Genomic DNA, 19,379 nt, shown 5'->3' on the forward strand with positions numbered 1-19,379 from the left:
AAAGTAGTGCTAAGGGATGGCCTAAGATGTTTTGCTGCCTGAGGCACACAATACAGAAATCCGCTGGACTGGAAGCTGACTCAGACTCCAGCACTGGCAATGGGAGATCATCATCCACCTCTATGCCTGGGGGCCGCAGGCTAGCTTAGGGGGTGCAAGGCACACACAATGGAAGAGAATAGGCATGGGGTTGAGGAGGAACAGAGGACTGCAGTCCCCTGCCCACCAGGATATGCTGCCTGAGGCTAATGCCTCACTTTGCCTAATAGTTGAGCCGGCCCTGAAAAGGATAGTAGTAGTAGCAGTTTGGGTTATTGGGTTGTTATTTTTATTTTGATTATATATTTTGTGCTTTCATATTTTGATTTTGTTCTGTGAACTGTTCTGAGACCTCCAGGTATAGGGTGGTATATAAATTCTAACAACAACAACAACAATTATTTGCAGGGAGCTTTGGCAAGGGGGAGCACAGACAAATCTCCCCACCCTGCCACACTCATGCAGACTGAAGGGATCCAGAATGCCAGTGCTTCATTTTGCTGCATGTGGAGAGTGGATCTATACCCTGTTCAAACCATGCGAAAAGAAATTGTTACACCCCCGCCTGCCCCCCAAAAAAGGTCACATGCAGGACAAATTAGAAGCAGCTGGTTTTTATTTGCAGCAATGGTTTCTACAACATCTGGTCACCTTCATCCTCACCCCAACCCTGCGAGGTAAGTCACTGGAATCATATACTTATGAAATACAGTGGTACCTCGGGTTACATACACTTCAGGTTACAGACTCCACTAACCGAGAAATAGTGCTTCAGGTTAAGAACTTTGCTTCAGGATAAGAACAGAAATCGGGCTCCGGCGGCACGGTGGCAGCAGGAGGCTCCATTAGCTAAAGTGGTGCTTCAGGTTAGGAACAGTTTCAGGTTAAGAACGGACCTCCGGAACGAATTAAGTACTTAACCTGAGGTACCACTGTAATTGTCAAGATGGAAAGGATCCCTGCGGTGAGCTGGTCCACACACACACCAGCCCAATGCAGGGTCTGTGACGCAAAAAGCCACAACAGCAACTCTAACAGATTGCTTCCCAGCCTCTTGAGCATGGGTAGGCAAACTAAGGCCCAGGGGCCAGATCCAGCCCAATCGTCTTCCAAATCCAGTCCGCAGACGGTCCAGGAATCAGCATGTTTTTACATGAGCAGAATGTGTGCTTTTATTTTAAATGCATCTCTGGGTTATTTGTGGGGCATAGGAATTCATTCCCCCCCCAATATAGTCTGGCCCCCCACAAGGTCTGAGGGACAGTGGACCCCTGCTGAAAAAGTTTGCTGACCCCCTGCTCTTGAGGCAGGCTGTTATACTGCTGCACAGTTCCTACTGTTAAAGAAGCCCTCCCCCAACATTTAGCCAATATCTGCCATTTCGAGCCATTCGTGGGCGTCCTCGGGAAGATTTATGGTGGGGTAAGTAGTGGGGGACTTACAACACTGAAAGAGGGGAGCTGACTGGTTTCTCACCTACACAGAGAATTGAGAAGAATGGTGCTTGCACATTTTGCCTCTCAGGAGTCTGCACTAAAGGTAAAGGTAAAGGACCCCAGGACAGTTAAGTCCACTCAAAGGCGACTATGGGGTTGCGGCCATAGCTGTCACCTTTCAGATTTGAAAATAAGGGATCAGCAGCCTTGAAAATAAAGGATCAGCAGCCTCACCTGTCCTGGGGACAGTCTACGGGATATCTAACAATCCGGGATAGCAGCGGGAAGCAGCGGGAAACGGCTCCGGAATAAGGGAATTTCCCGCAAAAAAAGGAAAGGTTGACAGCTATGGTTGCGGCACTCATCTCACTTCAGGCCAAGGCAGCCGGCTTTTGTCCACAGACAGTTTTCCATGTCATGTGGCCAGCATGACAAAACTGCTACTGGCACATGGAGGTCTGTGATGAGTGCCAGAGCACACAGAAACGCCGTTTACCTTCCTGCCGCAGAGGTACCTATTTATCTACTTGCGCTGGCATGCTTTCGAACTGCTAGGTTGGCAGGAGCTGGGACAGAGCAATGGGAGCTCACCCCATCGCGGGGATTCGAACCGCCAACCTTCCTATCAGCAAGCCCAAGAGGCTTGTCTGCACTATACATATAAAGGCAGGACCATACTGCTTTAAACAGTCAGGGCTTCCCCGCTCCTAAAGAATAATGGGAACTGTAGTTTGTTAAGGATGCCAAGAATTGTGAGAAGACCTCTATTGCTTTGTGTGGTTGTACAAACAAATCCTGCTTCACAGGGAACTCTAGGGATTGTAGCTCTGGGAGAGGGAAGAACACCACCCAATATACCGTATTTTTCACTCTATAAGATGCACCAGACCACAAGACGCACCTAGTTTTTGGAGGACGAAAACAAGAAAAAAAATATTCTGAATCTCAGAAGCCAGAACAGCAAGAGGGATCACTATGCAATGAAAACAGCATTCCCTCTTGCTATTCTGGCTATTCTGGGATAGCTGTGCAGCCTGCATTCGCCCCATAAGACGCACACACATTTCCCCTTACTTTTTAGGAGGGAAAAAGTGAGTCTTATAGAGCAAAAAATACGGTACTTGGCATAGGTGGAAAATGCATTTGAGCACTAATAATGCCTTTTCCCTGCCTGCCTGGATAGAGGATAGAGGTGTGTGCGTGTGTGTGTGTGTGCGCGTGTGTGTTTGTGTGTGTGTGTAGAAAATAGCCCCCTGTGCAAAGGGAAAGTTTGCTTCCCTTGCTCTCCCCGATTTTGACTCTGCCACCACTACTGCCATGTGGCCCCTGGGAGGCTGCCCAGAAGGAAAGGTGGCCCTCAGGCTGGAAAAGCTGCTCTAAGCACACTAAAAAATATCCTGGCCAGCGATATGTTCATTTGCCAGCATGTCAAGAGCTAGCCTCCTTCACTCCATCCCCAGCTTGTTCTTCAAGGCCTGGAGCTCCTTGGTGTGGATGGCACTCCCACCGCAGACAATAACGACAATGGAGTCCAGTTGCCGGCTCAGCCGCCCCTCTTCCTGCAGCTGCTGGAGGTAGCCTGAGTAGAGGAAAGCCAGGGTGGCAGCACAGGCAGGCTCCACCAACATGCGCTCGTCATCTGGAAAGGGGTGAGAAATAAGGGAGTAAGTGAAAATGATGTATCGTTGGTATTTAACTCCCAGTAAATCAGCAAAAAATGTATAAAACAAGGTCAAATGTATGATGGAAGAGTAAGGAAAAAGAAGGCACCTTTTAGCATATGTGGTGGAAGTGTAAGAATTTTGGGAAATGATATACAGTGGTACCTTGGGATGCAAACGGGATCCATTCCGGAGCCCTGTTCGCATCCCAAATAGAACACAAGATGCGACAGCGTGTCTGCGCGTGCGCAGGTTGCGTTTCGCAGCTTCCGTGCATGCGCGTGATGTCATTTTGAGTGCGCATGCACGAGCGGCGAAACCCAGAAGTAATGTGCTCTGTTACTTCCAGGTTGCCGCAGAGCGCAACTCGAACGCGCTCAACCCGAAGCACATTCAACTCGAGGTATGACTGTATAATGAGTTGGAAAAAATGTTTAAAATAACCTTTTCTATAAAAAAACCCCTGAAGGAATACTAGGTGCCGAAATCCCACGGGAGCAGAAAAGACTATTTATGTATGTGACCACAGCTGCGTGGATGTTATTGGCCCAGAGATGGAAAGAAGATAAACTCCCTTCCAGAGAAGAATAGCAGATGAAGTTAATGGATTATGCCGAAATGGCTAAAATGACCGGAAGAATCAGAAACCAGGAAGACCAAAATTTTAATAAGGAATGGGGGAAATTTATAATTTATCTTAAAAACCATCGTAAACAGTTAAAATCGTTAGTAGGGTTGGAATGACACTTGTAGTTTAATGGTGAATTTTGGACACAGTGGTGCGGTAAAAGATTTGGATTATCATAAAAGATGCAGGAGGAAATGATTAACAATAGAACTCACAAAGGGGAGGAAGGAAGTCCAGGAGATTCTTTGGAATCTTGTTTTTATGTTGTATGTTGAATATGTGACGGTAAAATTTTAATCTGAAAAACCAAATAAATAGCAGCAGCAGCTCCTGACTAGCTGCCCTGATCCCAAATCCCAGGAGGATCTGTTAATTGGTTTTATTTATTGTTCTATCCACTAATTCTATTCTGAATAATGCCTTTTTTGTATGGAAAAGTTGGGGGCAATGGGGATGAGTTTATGAAAGCAAAGGGACAGTGGCCGAAAAGGTTTGGGAACCTATGAATTATCTCTTTGATCTCTACTGACGGATTGTCTGATGCAGTATAAAATGAGAGCTCCTACAAGCCACTAGAGGGAGCTGTCTGCCTACCAGTTGCCTGCCTTCACCACAGCTCTATGCTTCCAGTGTTTCAGGGTTAGCATTGCATTAAATGTGGAGCGTGCAAGTGTGGTCAGTGATTTAAAAATAAAATAAAGTTAATATGAATTGTTTGGGGTGGCAACTTTCATCGGAACCACGGGGGGGGGGGGAATCACTGTCTGCGGCACCCTTGAAAACTCACCCAGGAACTGCTCGATGGCTTTCACCGCTTCCACATCATCTAGCACATGAGAGATGATGCAACACTCGCGGGCACAATCCAGAGCCCTCTGTGCCACTGTCTTGGCTCCCAGGCACATGGCCACACTGCAGAATGGACAGTAAAGAGCAAGGTAAGTTTGCACCCATGCCCAGGGAAGGTGGGAGGGTAGGAGTCATGAGTTAGTCGGGGGGGGGGGAGGGAGAGACTCTATGAATTGAAAGTGGAGAGACAATATGTACTTTCCCTTGTTTATTTGTTTGTACGTATTGTATCACAAAAAAACTTAAATAAAAACTTCCCAGGCCCTGAGATCATCTTCTGAAGCCCGTCCTCGTGTGTCACCTCCATGAGTGGTCCAGAGTGTGGCAACACGAGAACGGGGCCTTTTCTGCAGTGGCTCCCCTTCTGGGGAATGCTCTCCCCAGAGAGGTCTGCCTGGCGCCTTCATTATACAACTTTAGGTGCCTGCCAGGCAAAAGTGTTCCTCTTTGGTTGATTGGCATCCAACGTCCTTTAAAAATGTGTTGGTGAGGGGTTATTGGGTTGTTTTTCTTTCTGTTTTGATTATGTGTTTTGTGTTTTTATGTTGTGATTTTATGTTGTAACCACCCTGAGACCTACGGGTATGAGTGGTATACAAATCATAGCCATCATCACCATCGTCACCATCATCTGTGATGTGACAGACCAGCTCCACTGGGGCTCCAATCCCCTCAGTTGCCAGCTGAGGGCAGGCATTCCATCAGGCTGCCTCAGTGGGAGACGTGGGAAGTGGGGCTCATCCTATCAGCTTCACTGAAAGACCAGCTGCATCGGGTACCTCCTGCCCCTGAACTGCACCAGTTGCTCATTATAACAGGGGTCAGCAAACTTTTTCAGCCATGGGCAGGTCCACCGTCCCTCAGACCTTGTGGGGGGCCGGATTATATGTTGGGGGAAAAATAATGAACGAATTCCTATGCCCCACAAATAACCCAGAGATGCATTTTAAATAAAAGGACACATTCTACTCATGTAAAACACGCTGATTCCCGGACCATCCATGGGCCAGATTGAGAAGGCAATTGGGCTGGATCCGGTCCCCAGGCCTTAGTTTGCCGATCCATGCATTATAACAACTGTTAAAGAATTGTTGCCCAAGTTTGATTCCAGCCCCCTCTCCACACACCCTGCCCCTTTCCCCTTGTGTGAAGTGGGTTGTTGTTGTTTTAATCGTAAGCTTGTGGGCAGAGAGAGCTGTCTTGTTTTAACTGATTGTCATACAGCTCAGTTGGTAGAGCACAAGACTCTTAAACTCAGGGTCATGGGTTTGAGCCCCACATTGGGCAAAATATTCCTGCATTGCAGGGGGTTGGACTAGATGACCCATGTGGTCCCTTCCAACTTTACAGCTCTGTGATTCTACATTCTGGGAGACTTTTTGGCTGAAAAGTTGGGTATGGATGCTAGAAACAAACAAACGACCCTTTTCCAGAATGGAACTCGAGACAGTATTAACAAGGGTTTCCAGGAGGTCTCCACTGAGGCACTTCAGCAAGGCAGCTTATTGGAACCAGCCTACATTTTGTACCACAGCTAGAAAAATGGGAGGAGGAAGATTAGCTTAGATAGCTCAGTTGGTTAGAGCATGGTGCTGAGAATGCCAAGGTTGCAGGTTCGATCCCTGTACGGGACAGCTGCATATTCCTGCATTGCAGGGGGCTAGACTGCAATGATCCTCAGGGTCCCTTCCAACTCTCTGATTCTAGGAAGTGAGAAGGGAAGTCCCTTTAATGGCAAACTTAGGTGGGGAGTGCTAACAGGTAAACCCAAAACAGGGACCCTAGGGGACAAGAAGGAAGCACCAGCATGTTCAGGATAACCCTGAAGGTTTCAGGAGTCCAAACTCTTTTTCTTTAAGGGAGGAGAAGAAAGAAGGAGAACATTTCGTCTCCACACCGAAGCTCTTTCATTCAAGCTGGGGTTGCGGCCATCTCCAGTGCACACAACTCACCTGGTTATGTCAGGCAGAGTGACGAGCCGTCCTGCTTTGAGGGCTGCGTTGTAGCTGTCAGCACCTCTTGTCTCCACAGCGATGACGGGCACATCCTGCCAGCCCACCTCTTGCAGACCAGACACCACCCCACACAGCAGCCCACCTCCGCCCACAGCGAGCACAATGGCTCCTGGCTTGGAATCCAGGGAGTCCCTCAGCTCCTTGATAATAGTGCTATGGCCCTTCCTGTGTGGAGAAGAGACATCTTTGAGAGACTGGCATTTGTGGCCAGAATGCAGCAGCTAGACTGGTGACTGGGAGCGGCCGCCAAGACCATATAACACCGGTCTTGAAAGACCTACACTGGCTCCCAGGACGTTTCCGAGCACAGTTCAAAGTGTGGTGCTGACCTTTAAAGCCCTAAATGGCCTTGGTCCAGTATATCTGAAGGAGCGTCTCCACCCCCATCATCTAACCCAGACACTGAGGTCCAGCACCGAGGGCCTTCTGGCGGTTCCCTCACTGTGAGAAGTGAGGTTACAGGGAACCAGGCAAAGGGCCTTCTCAGTGGTGGCGCCCACCCTGTGGAACGCCCTCCCACCAGATGTCAAAGAGAACAACAACTACCAGACTTTTAGAAGACATCTGGAGGCAGCCCTGTTTAGGGAAGCTTTTAATGTTTGATGTATTACAGTATTTTAATATTTTTTTGGAAGCCTCCCAGAGTGGCTGGGGAAGCCCAGCCAGATGGGCAGGGTAGAAATAATAAATAATAATAATACTTATTATTATTATTATTATTATTATTATTATTATTATTATGCTCTGAGCCACAGATGGCCCAAGATATTTTGCTGTTGGAGGCAAGGAGAAGAGGGTGTCGTGCAGGCAGAAGCTGACTAGGTAAAAAGGTAAAGGTACCCCTGCCCGTACGGGCCAGTCTTGACAGACTCTAGGGTTGTGCGCTCATCTCACTCTAGAGGCCGGGAGCCAGCGCTGTCCGCAGACACTTCCGGGTCACATGGCCAGCGTGACAAGCTGCATCTGGCGAGCCAGCGCAGCACACGGAACGCCGTTTACCTTCCCGCTGGTAAGCGGTCCCTATTTATCTACTTGCACCCGGGGGTGCTTTCGAACTGCTAGGTTGGCAGGCGCTGGGACCGAACTACGGGAGTGCACCCCGCCGCGGGGATTCGAACCGCCGACCATGCGATCGGCAAGTCCTAGGCCCTGACGTTTTACCCACAGCGCCACCAGCTGACTAGACTGGTAGCTAAATCTTGCTTGGCGATGGGACAGCTAAGAACAAGCCTACTGGATGAGGCCAATGACCCATCTTGTCCAGCATGCTGTTCTCAGTGGCCAACCAGATGTCTGTGAGAATCCCACAAGTTAGGTTTGAGCACAAGAATACTCTCCTCTCCTGTGGTTTCAAGCAACTGATATTCAGAAGCATTACTTTCTCTGACAGTAGAGACAAAGCATACCACCATCACTAACACCCATTTATAGCCTTCTCCATTAATTGGTCCAATCCTCTTTTAAAGCCATCCAAGTTGGTGGCCATCACTGCCTCTGTGTGAGCCAGCACCATAGCTTAACTATGCTCTACATAAAGAAGTACTATCCTGAATCTTCCAACATTCAGTTTCATTGGATGTTCAGGAGTTCTAGTGTTATGAGAGGCAGAAAAATTCTCTGTCCACTTTCTATCTTCTATCATGTTGCATCTTACTTGCCTTTTCTTCAAACTAAAAAGTCCTAAAGGCTTCATAGGGGACTTGCTGCATCCCTGAGGACAGTAACGTATTTAAGGGAGTGCAGTGGAATCCACATGGCACACACAGTTCCATCCTCAGACACCTTGTCACTGCTCCCTGTCCCCCAGTATACACTGTCCAAGGCAGGTTATAAAAATCTTCGTGGTGTTCCAGGACAGTGCTGAGACAACTTGTATCTTGTACCTCAGATTAAGTATCGCTATCCATGGTCCTGAAACTCGCCCCTAGGTCCCTCTCCAAGGTGCTGGTCACAACAAAGTATAGCATTTAGGGGAAATGAAGAATGAATGAGCTCAAACAGCAAGGACATAAAGCACGACCCTTTCTACCCGTTTGGTTCTCATTTGTTTTGGAACCAATGGAAATTGGACCAACTGGGCCCCAGCAGTAGGTGGAAAGGGCACAACTCTATGTCCCCAACAAGGACTCTTGAGTTAGATGGGTGTGGAGAGCCCCATCTACTTGACAGAGAGCCCAGTAGACAACAACCTCTTATGGATTCTAAGGTGGAAATTCTGCAAAACACATTATCGGTGAGGTCAGTTTCAGGTACACAAGAGTGTATCCTAAATACAAAACGGGTAAGAACCAGTTTAGGAGGAACCTATCTGACAGAGTGAAAATCAAGTCCAAATAAGGGACAAGGAGGGATCTTCATGCAAAGCAAAAAACTTGGTTTGCACAAGTGTTTTTAAGGACTATGGTTAGATGAAGAGATTATGAGGTGCTGGGGTGGCAGAAGGGGATTGGCTAGAGAATAAACAGCCAATATTATGTATTTATTCCTATGTAGAGTGTGTGCTAATGGGACTGCTCTCACAGACTCCTTTGGACTTTTTCCAGAAATGTGTTACAGTGGTCCCTTGGTTCTCAAACACCTTGGAACTCAAACAACTTGGAACCCACCCTCCCCACCCTCTCACTATATATAAGAGTCCTGGTGACTTCTGTTTCAGTGCATCTGAATAAGTTTGCACGCACACAAAAGCTCATACCAATAACAAACTTGGTTGGTCTCTAAGGTGCTACTAGAAGGATTTTTTTTATTTTGTTTCGACTACAGCAGACGAACACGGCTACCTACCTGTAACTAGAACTTGGAACCTAAACACTGCAAACCCAGAAGTAAGTGTTCCGGTTTGCGAACTTTTTCGGAAACTGAACGTGCTCCTTTTTGAGTGTTACACTTCCGTTTTGAGTGCCACAATTCTGTTTTGAGTACCAGACTTCCGTTTCAAGTGTTATGCTGAGGTCTGTCTGTTTTTGCTATTTATTTTGCGTTTTTGTTTTTGCAGCTCTTTTTGTTTTGTTTTTGTGACACTGTGGGACCCAGTTGAGCTACTGATTGATTGATTGCTTGTGTGACTGCAGTACATTGTTTATTGCTTTCATTTTATGGATCAATGGTCTCACTAAATAGTAAAATTCATGTTAAATTGCTGTTTTAGGTTGTTTTTAAAAGTGTGGAATGGATTAATCTGTTTTGCATTACTTTCTACAGGAAAGCGCACTTGGTTTTGGAAAGCTTTGGTTTTGGAACGGACTTCCAGAATGGATTAAGTTTGAGAACCAAGGGACCACTGTACTGAATAAAGTCTGACTAATTAGGAATCTGGTGTGAGCCTCTGTATTGGGCCCCCAAAGGGGATTTTCTCCCAAAATTTACTTCCCAAGGACCTTACCACACCAATGGGTGGTCAAAAGGGTGGATCTTGACCCAGCCGTCAGCTTCAGCAAGCATCTTGGCTCTTTCTTCAGTATCGTCCCACACCTGCCGGAACAACAACAACAATAATAATTTATTATTTATACCCCGCCCAACTGGCTGAGTTTCCCTTGCCACTCTGGGCGGCTTCCAATCAAGTGTTAAAAACAATTCAGCATTAAATATTAAAAACTTCCCTAAACAGGGCTGCCTTCAGATGTCTTTTAAAAAGAAGATAGCTGCTTATTTCCTTCACATCTGAAGGGAGGGCGTTCCACAGGGCGGGCACCACTACCGAGAAGGCCCTCTGTCTGGTTCCCTGTAACCTCACTTCTCGCAATGAGGGAACTGCCAGAAGGCCCTTGGAGCTGGACCTCAGTGTCCAGGCTGAACAATGGAGGTGGAGATGCTCCTTCAGGTATACAGGACCGAGGCCATTTAGGGCTTTAAAAGTCAGCACCAACACTTTGAATTGTGCTCGGAAACGTACTGGGAGCCAATGCAGATCTCTCAGGACCGGAACAAGAAACAGGAAGACCTCCACTGAAATGAGAGGAGACCTTGATTATCCAATTCAGCACCAGCTGAATGAGGGGACCCATGGCAATTGTCCTGGAGGGCTTCTTCCTTCACTGGGTCCCCCTGCCACCCAGGTTAGGCATCCGGGATGGGCCCTCTCAGTCTTCTTGGGCACTGGCAACTGCCCAAGTGTGCCCAGCGGTGGCACCAGGTCTGCTCCAACCTTACCCATGATTCAGAAGCATTCGGCACTCGTTCCTCCACTCACCTTCCCAAAGATCTCCACCTCTGCACCAAACTTCTTTAGTTTATTCACCGTTGACAGTGGAGTACTTCCATGGACAATGATGGTGGCAGGTATGCCAAGTTTTTGAGCAGAATACGCTGCAGCAAGTCCAGCGTTGCCACCTGCGAGGAATGAGTGGCAGCAGGGAAGAGGAAAACATTTCCACCAGAGTTGAAGTACAGTTTTGGTGCAACACAGGGCACCTTCAATACTGGCCACAGAAGAGCGGCCTATGTTGTACCTGAGGACCCCAGACTAGCTTAGGGGGCATGTGGCACACACACTGCTGCCCATTCCTCACCCCTCATCATGCCAAGGGAGGATATGACTCCATTTTACACTAAGATACCTCTTTTTTATTTTTATTTTTATTTTTGACAAAGTAATAATCATAAATAAATAAGAATAAAAATGTGCACCCCGCCACCGAGACCATGCCACTGTAACTATCCAACCTCACAAAATTTCAACACCTCTTGCGATGGTTTGACCCCTTTCCGTTTTAACAGTACAAATTCTACAAACTCCTTCCATATCTCCTCAAAATCATTTCTCCTGCGTATTCCCCATCTTACCTCAATGGCACATGTTAATTTATCATTTAATAGCTATATTCCACACCTCTTTATATCATTCTTCCATTTTATATTCTGCTTGCCCCTATCACTTCCTAGCTATCATAATTCGTACAGCTGTCAATAAATTTGTAAGCAAGTCCTTCATAGTCTGCAAACTGACTTTCGGTCAGCTTTAACCCAGTGATTTCTGTTATAAGATATCTCTTTGAATAGTGATGGCTTCCCTCAAAGAATTATGGGAACTCTCTCACAGAGCTGCAATTCCCAGAGTTCTCTGGGAAGAGGGATTGGCTGTTAAACCACTTTGGGAATTGTAGCTCTGGGTGGAGAATATGGCTTCCTAACGACTCTCAGCACACTTAACAAACTACAGTTCCCAGGATTCTTTGGGGGAAGCCATGACTGCTTAATGTGAGGTGACACTGCCTTAAATGTATAGTGCAGATGGGTCAGGGCGATTAGGAGGAATACCCAGGGGGCTGCCACCATCACCACCACACCTGCTTCTGCCACCTGAGTTTGGAGTCATCTCATTTTGCCTAATGGCAGGGCAGGCCCTCTGAATACACCGTACAAACTGAATCAAGATCAAGAGGAGTAGCTAAGTCACACACAGGGCGTTGTTTGGGCTTTCCTGACAATTACAAGAGAAACATTGGAAGCTGAAAGAAGGACCGAAAAGGCACATGGATATTTATTTACCTGACGAACAAACCAGGTGTTGGCAGCCCTTTTTGGCAACCTGAAATGAACAGGAGAGGGAGTTCAGTCTGAGAGTGGGGAAGGTGTGAGAATGCATTGATCTGGAGGAGAATGCCATATGGAAACTTGGAGAATATTATTAGAAGCACAAGAAGCTCCCTATTTAGATGAAATGACAGCAGTGATTCCTGCACTGCAGAGGGTTGGACTAGATGACCCTTGGGTCCCTTACAGCTCCACAGTTTCTATGATTCTAGGGCTGAGCCCAGTTTCTCCTCCTGGGTGACTTAAACGACCTTCCTCTGGTTTCTTTTTTCACCTTTCCCCCCTTTTTTTCTTCCCCTGGTTTCTGAATGTTGCCATTTCTGAGCCAAAAATGTGTCCTTTTATTTTATTTTATTTTGGCATGTTCTATTTGTTTTATGCAGATAGGACATTGTGTTACTGTGATAATATACATCAGGTTGGAAGATATGCTTGCAAATGAGCACAGTGTGCCGCGTGTTATTAAGCCCTGTAACAGTGTTGCCCGAGCAGATATGGGTCAGAGTTTGTTATCCTGGACCATTACAGGGTTAGATCCTCATATTTGTGACTCTCTTACGTAGTTTATTATTTATTTCTGCACTTATTTAGTACCTTTTTATCCCCTCTTTCCTGTGGCATGTGGTTCTCTACCTGCCAACACACACTCCCCCATTTTATCCTGTTTAGGGAAGCTTTTAATGTTTGATGCATTATTGTATTTTAATATTTTGTTGGAAGCCGCCCAGAGTGGCTGGGGAAGCCCAGCCAGATGGGTGGGGTATAAATAATAAATGAGTTGTTCACCCAGTGAGCTTCATGGCTGAGTGAGAATTTGAACCCTGGTCTCCCAGCTTGTAGCCAAAAACTCTAACCACTACACCACATTGCCTTGTTGGTTCATTTTTTTAAAGGTCAGCTGTTTTGCATTGGGGAGCTGACCATGGTCCAAGCTGCTGTTCTTCCACAAAGGAACCTCCAGGGTACTTGGCAGCCACTCACCTGTTGGCAAAAGTAGCCAATGCCCCGGATTTTGAAGGAACCCACGGGTTGGACATTCTCCATCTTCATATAGACTTTGGTGCCTGCAGCTTCGGAAAGGGCGATGCTCTCCAGGACAGGCGTCACAACGTGGAATGGTTTTCCATCCCTGCCACCAAAATGGTCCCCTGTTGCTGTCATGGAGATTGCCTAAAACACAGAAGTGGAGAGATGGAGGTTAGCTGGAATGCTTGGTGATGGAAATAAAAGACCTAGTGCATTGGCTCCTGGTACGTTTCCAAGCACAATTCAAAATGTTGGTGCTGACTTTTAAAGCCCTAAACAGCCTCGGCCCAGTATACCTGAAGGAGAATCTCCACCCCCATTGTTCAGCCCAGACACTGAGGTCCAGCTCCAAGGGCCTTCTGGAGGTTCCTTCACCGTGAGAAGCGAAGTTACAGGGAACCAGGCAGAGGGCCTTCTCGGTGGTGGCGTCTGCCCTGTGGAACGCCCTCCCATCAGATGTCAAGGAAATAAACAACTATCTGACTTTTAGAAGACATCTGAAGGCAGCCCTGTTTAGGGACGTTTTTAATGCTTTATTTTTTATCATGTTTTTAATTTTACCATGTTTTTAATATTCTGTTGGGAGCTGCCCAGAGTAGCTGGGGAAACCCCGCCAGATGGGCAGAGTATAAATAATAAATTGTTGTTGTTGTTGTTGTTGTTGTTTGCCAAGCACAGTTGACTGTGTGACGATCTCCACCAAGGGAGAGCTCACCACACCATTGGTGAATTGGACTCATTGTTGAAACTGCTCTGGCCTTCAAACATAAGATCAAAGGAAGATTCCTCCTGGATCAGGCCAGTGGCCCACCAAGTCCAGCATCCTGTTCTCACAGTGGCCACCCAGATGCATCTTGGGAAGCCTGACCTGAGCACAAGAGCCCTCTCCCCTCCTGTGGCTTCTGATAACTGATATTCAGAAGCATTACTGCCTGCAGCTGTGGAGGCAGAGCACAACCATAGTAGCCGGGCTAAGAACTGTGAATATATCTGCAAGCTCTTATCAAGGTCTGGTCTTTACGCACTGAGAGAGTCACAGCTATGTCAGCCTGTGCAACCAACAACCCAAGAAGAAATCTGGGAAAGCCAATGGCCTGGTTCAGAATAAGACACCTTCTGATTGTCCTAGCCAGAATTCCAATGCACTCCTTCCCAATACTGATTTATTTATTTTAAAAACTGAATTTAAATTAATTAAAACAACCAAACAATGCCTGTTATTTGCAAATTCAAAAGATCTAGATTACTAAAGGCAGGAAAGTAACCAAGGTCACATCTATGCAATACATTTAAAGCACTCTTTAACAGTCATGGTTCCCCACCACCACCCAAGAATTCTGGGAACTGTAGCTTGTTACGGGTGCTGACCTCGCAGACCTTACAGTTCCCAAGACCTGCAACAAACTACAGTTCCCAGGATTCTCTGTGACTGTTAAAGTAGCCTAATAGTGCTTTAAATATATGGCATAGATCATGTGTCCTTAGATAGCGATGAAAGTAGCGGTGGCAATAAATCTTTCCCAAAAGACTTCTGGGACTCCAGAGGTATTAAATTGTCACTTTGTCTAACGCTAAATGTTATAAAAGGCTCCCAGGTTGCCATAAGGTTTTCATATCCTGCACCTCCTCCAAGCACTTTGTTGCAAAAGCTTCTCAGCTGCTGCAATGAACAGCTTTTGCCCACCAGCCTTCCATTGTCAACGAAGATGAAAGACCATGATGGGAAAGTTCCCAGGTTCAATCCTGAGCATCTCCAGGAGAAACCCCCTTCTTGAAACCTTGGAGAACCACTGCCAGTCCGTGCAGGCAATACTAAGCTAGCTGGACCAACGCTCAGGATCTGCATAGGACAGCTTCCCGTGTTCCGGCGCTCTGCAAGCACACATCCAATGCAAATTTGGAAGGGACCACCAATTTGGACAGCTTTAAAAGAGGACGCTGGTGGCGCTGTGGTCTAAACCACAGAGCCTAAGGCTTGTCAATCAGAAGGTCGGCGGTTTGATTCCCCACAATGGGGTGAGCTCCCATTGTTTGGTCCCAGTTCCTGCCAACCTAGCAGTTCGAAAGCACGTCAAGTACAAGTAGATAAATACAGTGGTACCTCAGGTTAAGAACTTAATTCGTTCCGGAGGTCCATTCTTAACCTGAAACTGTTCTTAACCTGAGGTACCACTTTAGCTAATGGGGCTCCCGCTGCCGCACCATACCGCCGTCGAACAATTTCTGTTCTCATCCTGCAGCAAAGTTCTCAACCTGAGGTACTGTTTCTGGGTTAGCGGAGTCTGTAACCTGAAGCATCTGTAACCTGAAGCGTCTGTAACCCGAGGTACCACTGTAGGTACCGCTCCGGTGGGAAGGTCAACGGCGTTTCCGTGCGCTGCTCTGGTTTGCCAGAAGCGGCTTAGTCATGCTGGCCACATGACCTGGAAGCTGTATGCCGGCTCCCTCGGCCAATAAAGCGAGATGAGCGCCACAACCCCAGAGTCGGCCACGACTGGACCTAACGGTCAGGGGTACCTTTACCTTTACCTTAAAAGAGGATTAAACAAATGCATGGAGGACAAGGCTGTTGGCGGCTACTAGCCAAGGTGGCTCTGTTCTGCCTTCATGGTCAGAGGCAGCAATGCTTCTGAATGCCAGTTGCTGGAATCCACAGGAGGGAAGAGTGCTCTTGTACTCAGGTGCTGTTTACAGGTTTCCCACAGGCATCTGTTTGGCCATTGTGAGAACAGGATGCTGGACTAGATGAGCCATTGGCCTGATCCAGCAGGCCCTTCTTACATTCTCAAGTAAATGCTATAATTTAACAATACAGTGGTACCTCGGGTTAAGAACTTAATTCGCTCCGGAGGTCCGTTCTTAACCTGAAACTGTTCTTAACCTGAGGTACCACTTTAGCTAATAGGGCCTCCTGCTGCCACCACACGATTTCTGTTCTCATCCTGAAGCAAAGTTCTTAACCTGAAGCACTATTTCTGGGTTAGCGGAATCTGTAACCTGAAGCATCTGTAACCTGAAGCGCCTGTAACCCGAGGTACCATTGTACATCACACCACAGTGGGGGAGACTTGTGACCAGATAGATGCCCCGTGTGTCAGAGTGATGAGTCTATTGCCCTGGTGGGACTAACTATTGATGGAAGACATCAGGCTGGTCTACCCTGGCTGATCTCCCTCCTAAGGGTTCTCTGCCTTTAAACCAGCCTTGGACCACAGTCCTTCTAACAAAAGACTCTTACCAGTCAAGGACGGGCCTCTAAAAAGCCAGACACGCCACCACCTAATGTTAGACTTATACTGTGTACAAGCCATACGTTTCAAGCACATTACTTGCCCCTCCAAAGAATCCTGGGAACCGTAGCTTGCCCCAAACAGAGCTATAATTCCCCCAAGCCCCCAAGAAACTACAATTCCCAGGATTCTTTGGGGAAGTCACATGCTTAAAAATTTACAGTTCATATGCAGCCTGGAACTCCTATCCTCACCTGGCATCCTGGACATAGCTGTCTACTTTCCCCTTTTTTAAAGGGAAATTCCCTTATCCCGAATAGGATTCCTCGCAAGAAAAGGGAAAAGTTGACAGCTATGATCCTGTACCTTGGGGAACATAATTCCTTCCACAGCATTTAGTATCTGCCTGGCACTCCCTTTTCAAGCCAAACAACATTTCCCTGCAAATCTTTTGTTTTCCTACCACGGAAATGACTTCTCAACTTCTCTAAAATCAGCTGTTTTAAAATTCTGGCCACATCAGTACACAAATAACAGGAAGCTTAGGCTATTCTTCCCTCCCCCCTGCCCACCTAGGAAATTCAGCCTATGAGGATCCCCAGTTCCCACATCCATCCCAAGTGGCCACGTCCACCACTGAAGAGGTACCTCACAATCTGGACTCCCCAGGAAACAATGAGCTTCTCTCTCCCGTTCCAGAGGAGTTTCTCTCTCACAGAAAATTCCTGCCACCCTCAGCTGTGCGAGCAAAGTTTATTTGGAGGAGGGAACAGGAAGAGTGCCAAGGGGCAGTGCTCAAGGAACCTTAGCAACCGGCTCTCGTCAGTCCTGAGTTGCAAAGTTGCAGAGTTGCAGAGTTGCTCCTCAGAAGGCTGGGAATGATGACTGTTAGGATGGGGGTGGGGAGAGCTTTATTGACACCCCCAGCTTTCTTCAAAAGAGGGCAACATTGAACATCGCCATCTCTTGTTTTTTTGTGTTTTTGTGTGTTTTTTTATATAAATATAAATATAAACATTGAACATCGCCATCTCTTGCTTGGCCTTCAAGAATTTGCACTGCTCATTTCATTTATCACATTTGCCACTGTGAGTCTTGATCCCAGCCCCTTTGGAAAGCACTTTGAGCCTTGGAATCTGAGCAGATCCGGGGCTAGTGAGAGCCTTTTTAATATTTAACATACACACACACCTACAATATCACAGTCCATCCACAGAAACTGCAAGTCATCCATTTGAAGTCACAGGAATCATTAATAAGAATATTTTCTGGAGTAGGGGAGTGCTGTTTAGTTAATAAGAACATGCAGTGATACAAATATGCTATATCAGTGATATAGTGATATTAGGGACGTGGGTAGCACTGTGGTCTAAACCACTGAGCCTCTTGGACATGCCAATCGGAAGGTCAGCAGTTTGAATCCCCACGATGGGGTGAGATCCCGTTGCTCTGTCCCAGCTCCTGCCAACCTAACAGTTCACAAGCATGCCAGTGCAACTAAATAAATAGGTACCACTGTGGTGGGAAAGTAAACTGCGTTTTTGTGCGCTCTGGCTTCCGCCATGGCATTCTGTTGCACCAGAAAATGTTTAGTCAGATGGGCGTGGTACAAATAAAATATTACTACTACTACTACTACTACTACTACTACTACTACTACTACTATTTAGTCCTGCTGGCCACAGAACCCAGAAAGCTGTCTGTGGACAAACGCCGGCTCCCTCAGCCTGAAGCGAGATGAACTCCACAACCCCATTGTTAAGTTGTGGGCGAACATATCAGACGACACAGCGATTCTTCCAAAGCAGCTCTTTATTTGTAAGCTGGAACAGAACTGAACTGAGGAGCTCAGTCAGCCTGCTTATATAGAGCTCCAGAACAATGTTACTGTAGCAACTTTCTAAAACTATCCAATCACTGAACGTCACTTTCGATCCTTCATTTGCATAACTATCTACAGTACCCCCCTGCTGGCCCAGGGTGAGAACTTCAGTACATAACACCCATAGTCGCCTTTGATTAGACTTAACCGTCCAGGGGTCCTTTACCTTTTACCTTTACCAGCTGTGATACAAGTGTTAGTTGCACCCTGCTTGGACTACTGTGATGTGCTCTGGGTGAGGCTACTTTTGAAAAATGGGACTTCAAAGTGCCATGTGGTGCTTGCAGATGCTTTAAAATGCTCAAGGTGCTTTTGGAGGCGTTGAAGTTCCTGAGGTTTCAGTTTTATTGCCCATCAGTTGATAGAGCCAGCTCCTGCCAGTGCACAGCCAGGAATGCACTTTAAGGCTCCTGCCTCTCTCCTTGCCCCACGCCTGACATCACCTATGACAGGCAGGTGGGCATGATCTGGGCCAGAGGATCCCCATCCCTGCTCTGAACAAATGCATCCATCTAGCAAATGCGCATGAAGAGAAGAAAGTGGGCTATCAGCCCAGCCTGAGACATTTGGCAAGGGTTACACACACACACACACACACGGGTCAGCCAAGTGGCAGGCTGTTGTGTAATGTCACGTTCCGCTCTGATTGCCCATGTGATGCACTCTCTTAGGCAATCCATCCAAAAGCAATTATACGGCTTTTGGACTTGTCCGTGTTGCCGTCTCATTAAGCCTTTTCAAAGGGAAAGAACCGGGAGAAATCTTTCCCGGAATCACAGGCACAGGGCTCGATCATTTGCATTCTGTTTCCGGACTTAGTACAGTAGCAATATTGATTATGCCTCCCTCTCTCTCTCTCTCTCTCTCTCTCTCTCTCTCTCTCTCTCGCTGTTTATCTCCCGGGTCTTAGATGAGGCAGCTATGGAGTGGAGGGAAGCAGGCTCAAAGAGGTCAGCTGAGTCATGAAAAGGGGCTCAGAAAAGGGGAGCCCAAACGATCAGGGGGTGCAAAGACCCTCCACATGAGGAAAGGTAGCAGCATTTGGGACTTTCTACCAAACTTTTAGAAGACATCTGAA

General features: G+C 47.0%; 1 protein-coding gene across 2 annotated transcripts in view; it reads right to left on the reverse strand.

Annotated features, from left to right (window-relative positions):
* Positions 1-633: 633 nt before the first annotated feature.
* The window catches only part of LOC128404357 (serine dehydratase-like), a 75,312-nt gene continuing 56,566 nt past the window's right edge, over positions 634-19,379 (reverse strand). The window contains exons 1-9 of one of the 2 annotated variants that reach the window (XM_053369890.1): positions 17,068-17,318; positions 13,145-13,333; positions 12,119-12,158; positions 10,821-10,960; positions 10,011-10,099; positions 6,566-6,793; positions 4,552-4,676; positions 1,820-3,114; positions 634-1,623 (exon numbers count right to left, since the gene is read on the reverse strand). In XM_053369890.1, the coding sequence (XP_053225865.1) occupies positions 2,921-3,114; positions 4,552-4,676; positions 6,566-6,793; positions 10,011-10,099; positions 10,821-10,960; positions 12,119-12,158; positions 13,145-13,324 (996 nt within the window). In that variant the 5' untranslated portion in view covers positions 13,325-13,333; positions 17,068-17,318 and the 3' untranslated portion in view covers positions 634-1,623; positions 1,820-2,920. Of the gene's footprint in view, positions 1,624-1,819; positions 3,115-4,551; positions 4,677-6,565; positions 6,794-10,010; positions 10,100-10,820; positions 10,961-12,118; positions 12,159-13,144; positions 13,334-17,067; positions 17,319-19,379 lie in introns of those variants that run through there. The other variant, XM_053369888.1, reaches the window with a different exon arrangement.

Source organism: Podarcis raffonei, chromosome 16, assembly GCF_027172205.1.
Source record: "Podarcis raffonei isolate rPodRaf1 chromosome 16, rPodRaf1.pri, whole genome shotgun sequence".
Classification (NCBI taxonomy): domain Eukaryota; kingdom Metazoa; phylum Chordata; class Lepidosauria; order Squamata; family Lacertidae; genus Podarcis; species Podarcis raffonei.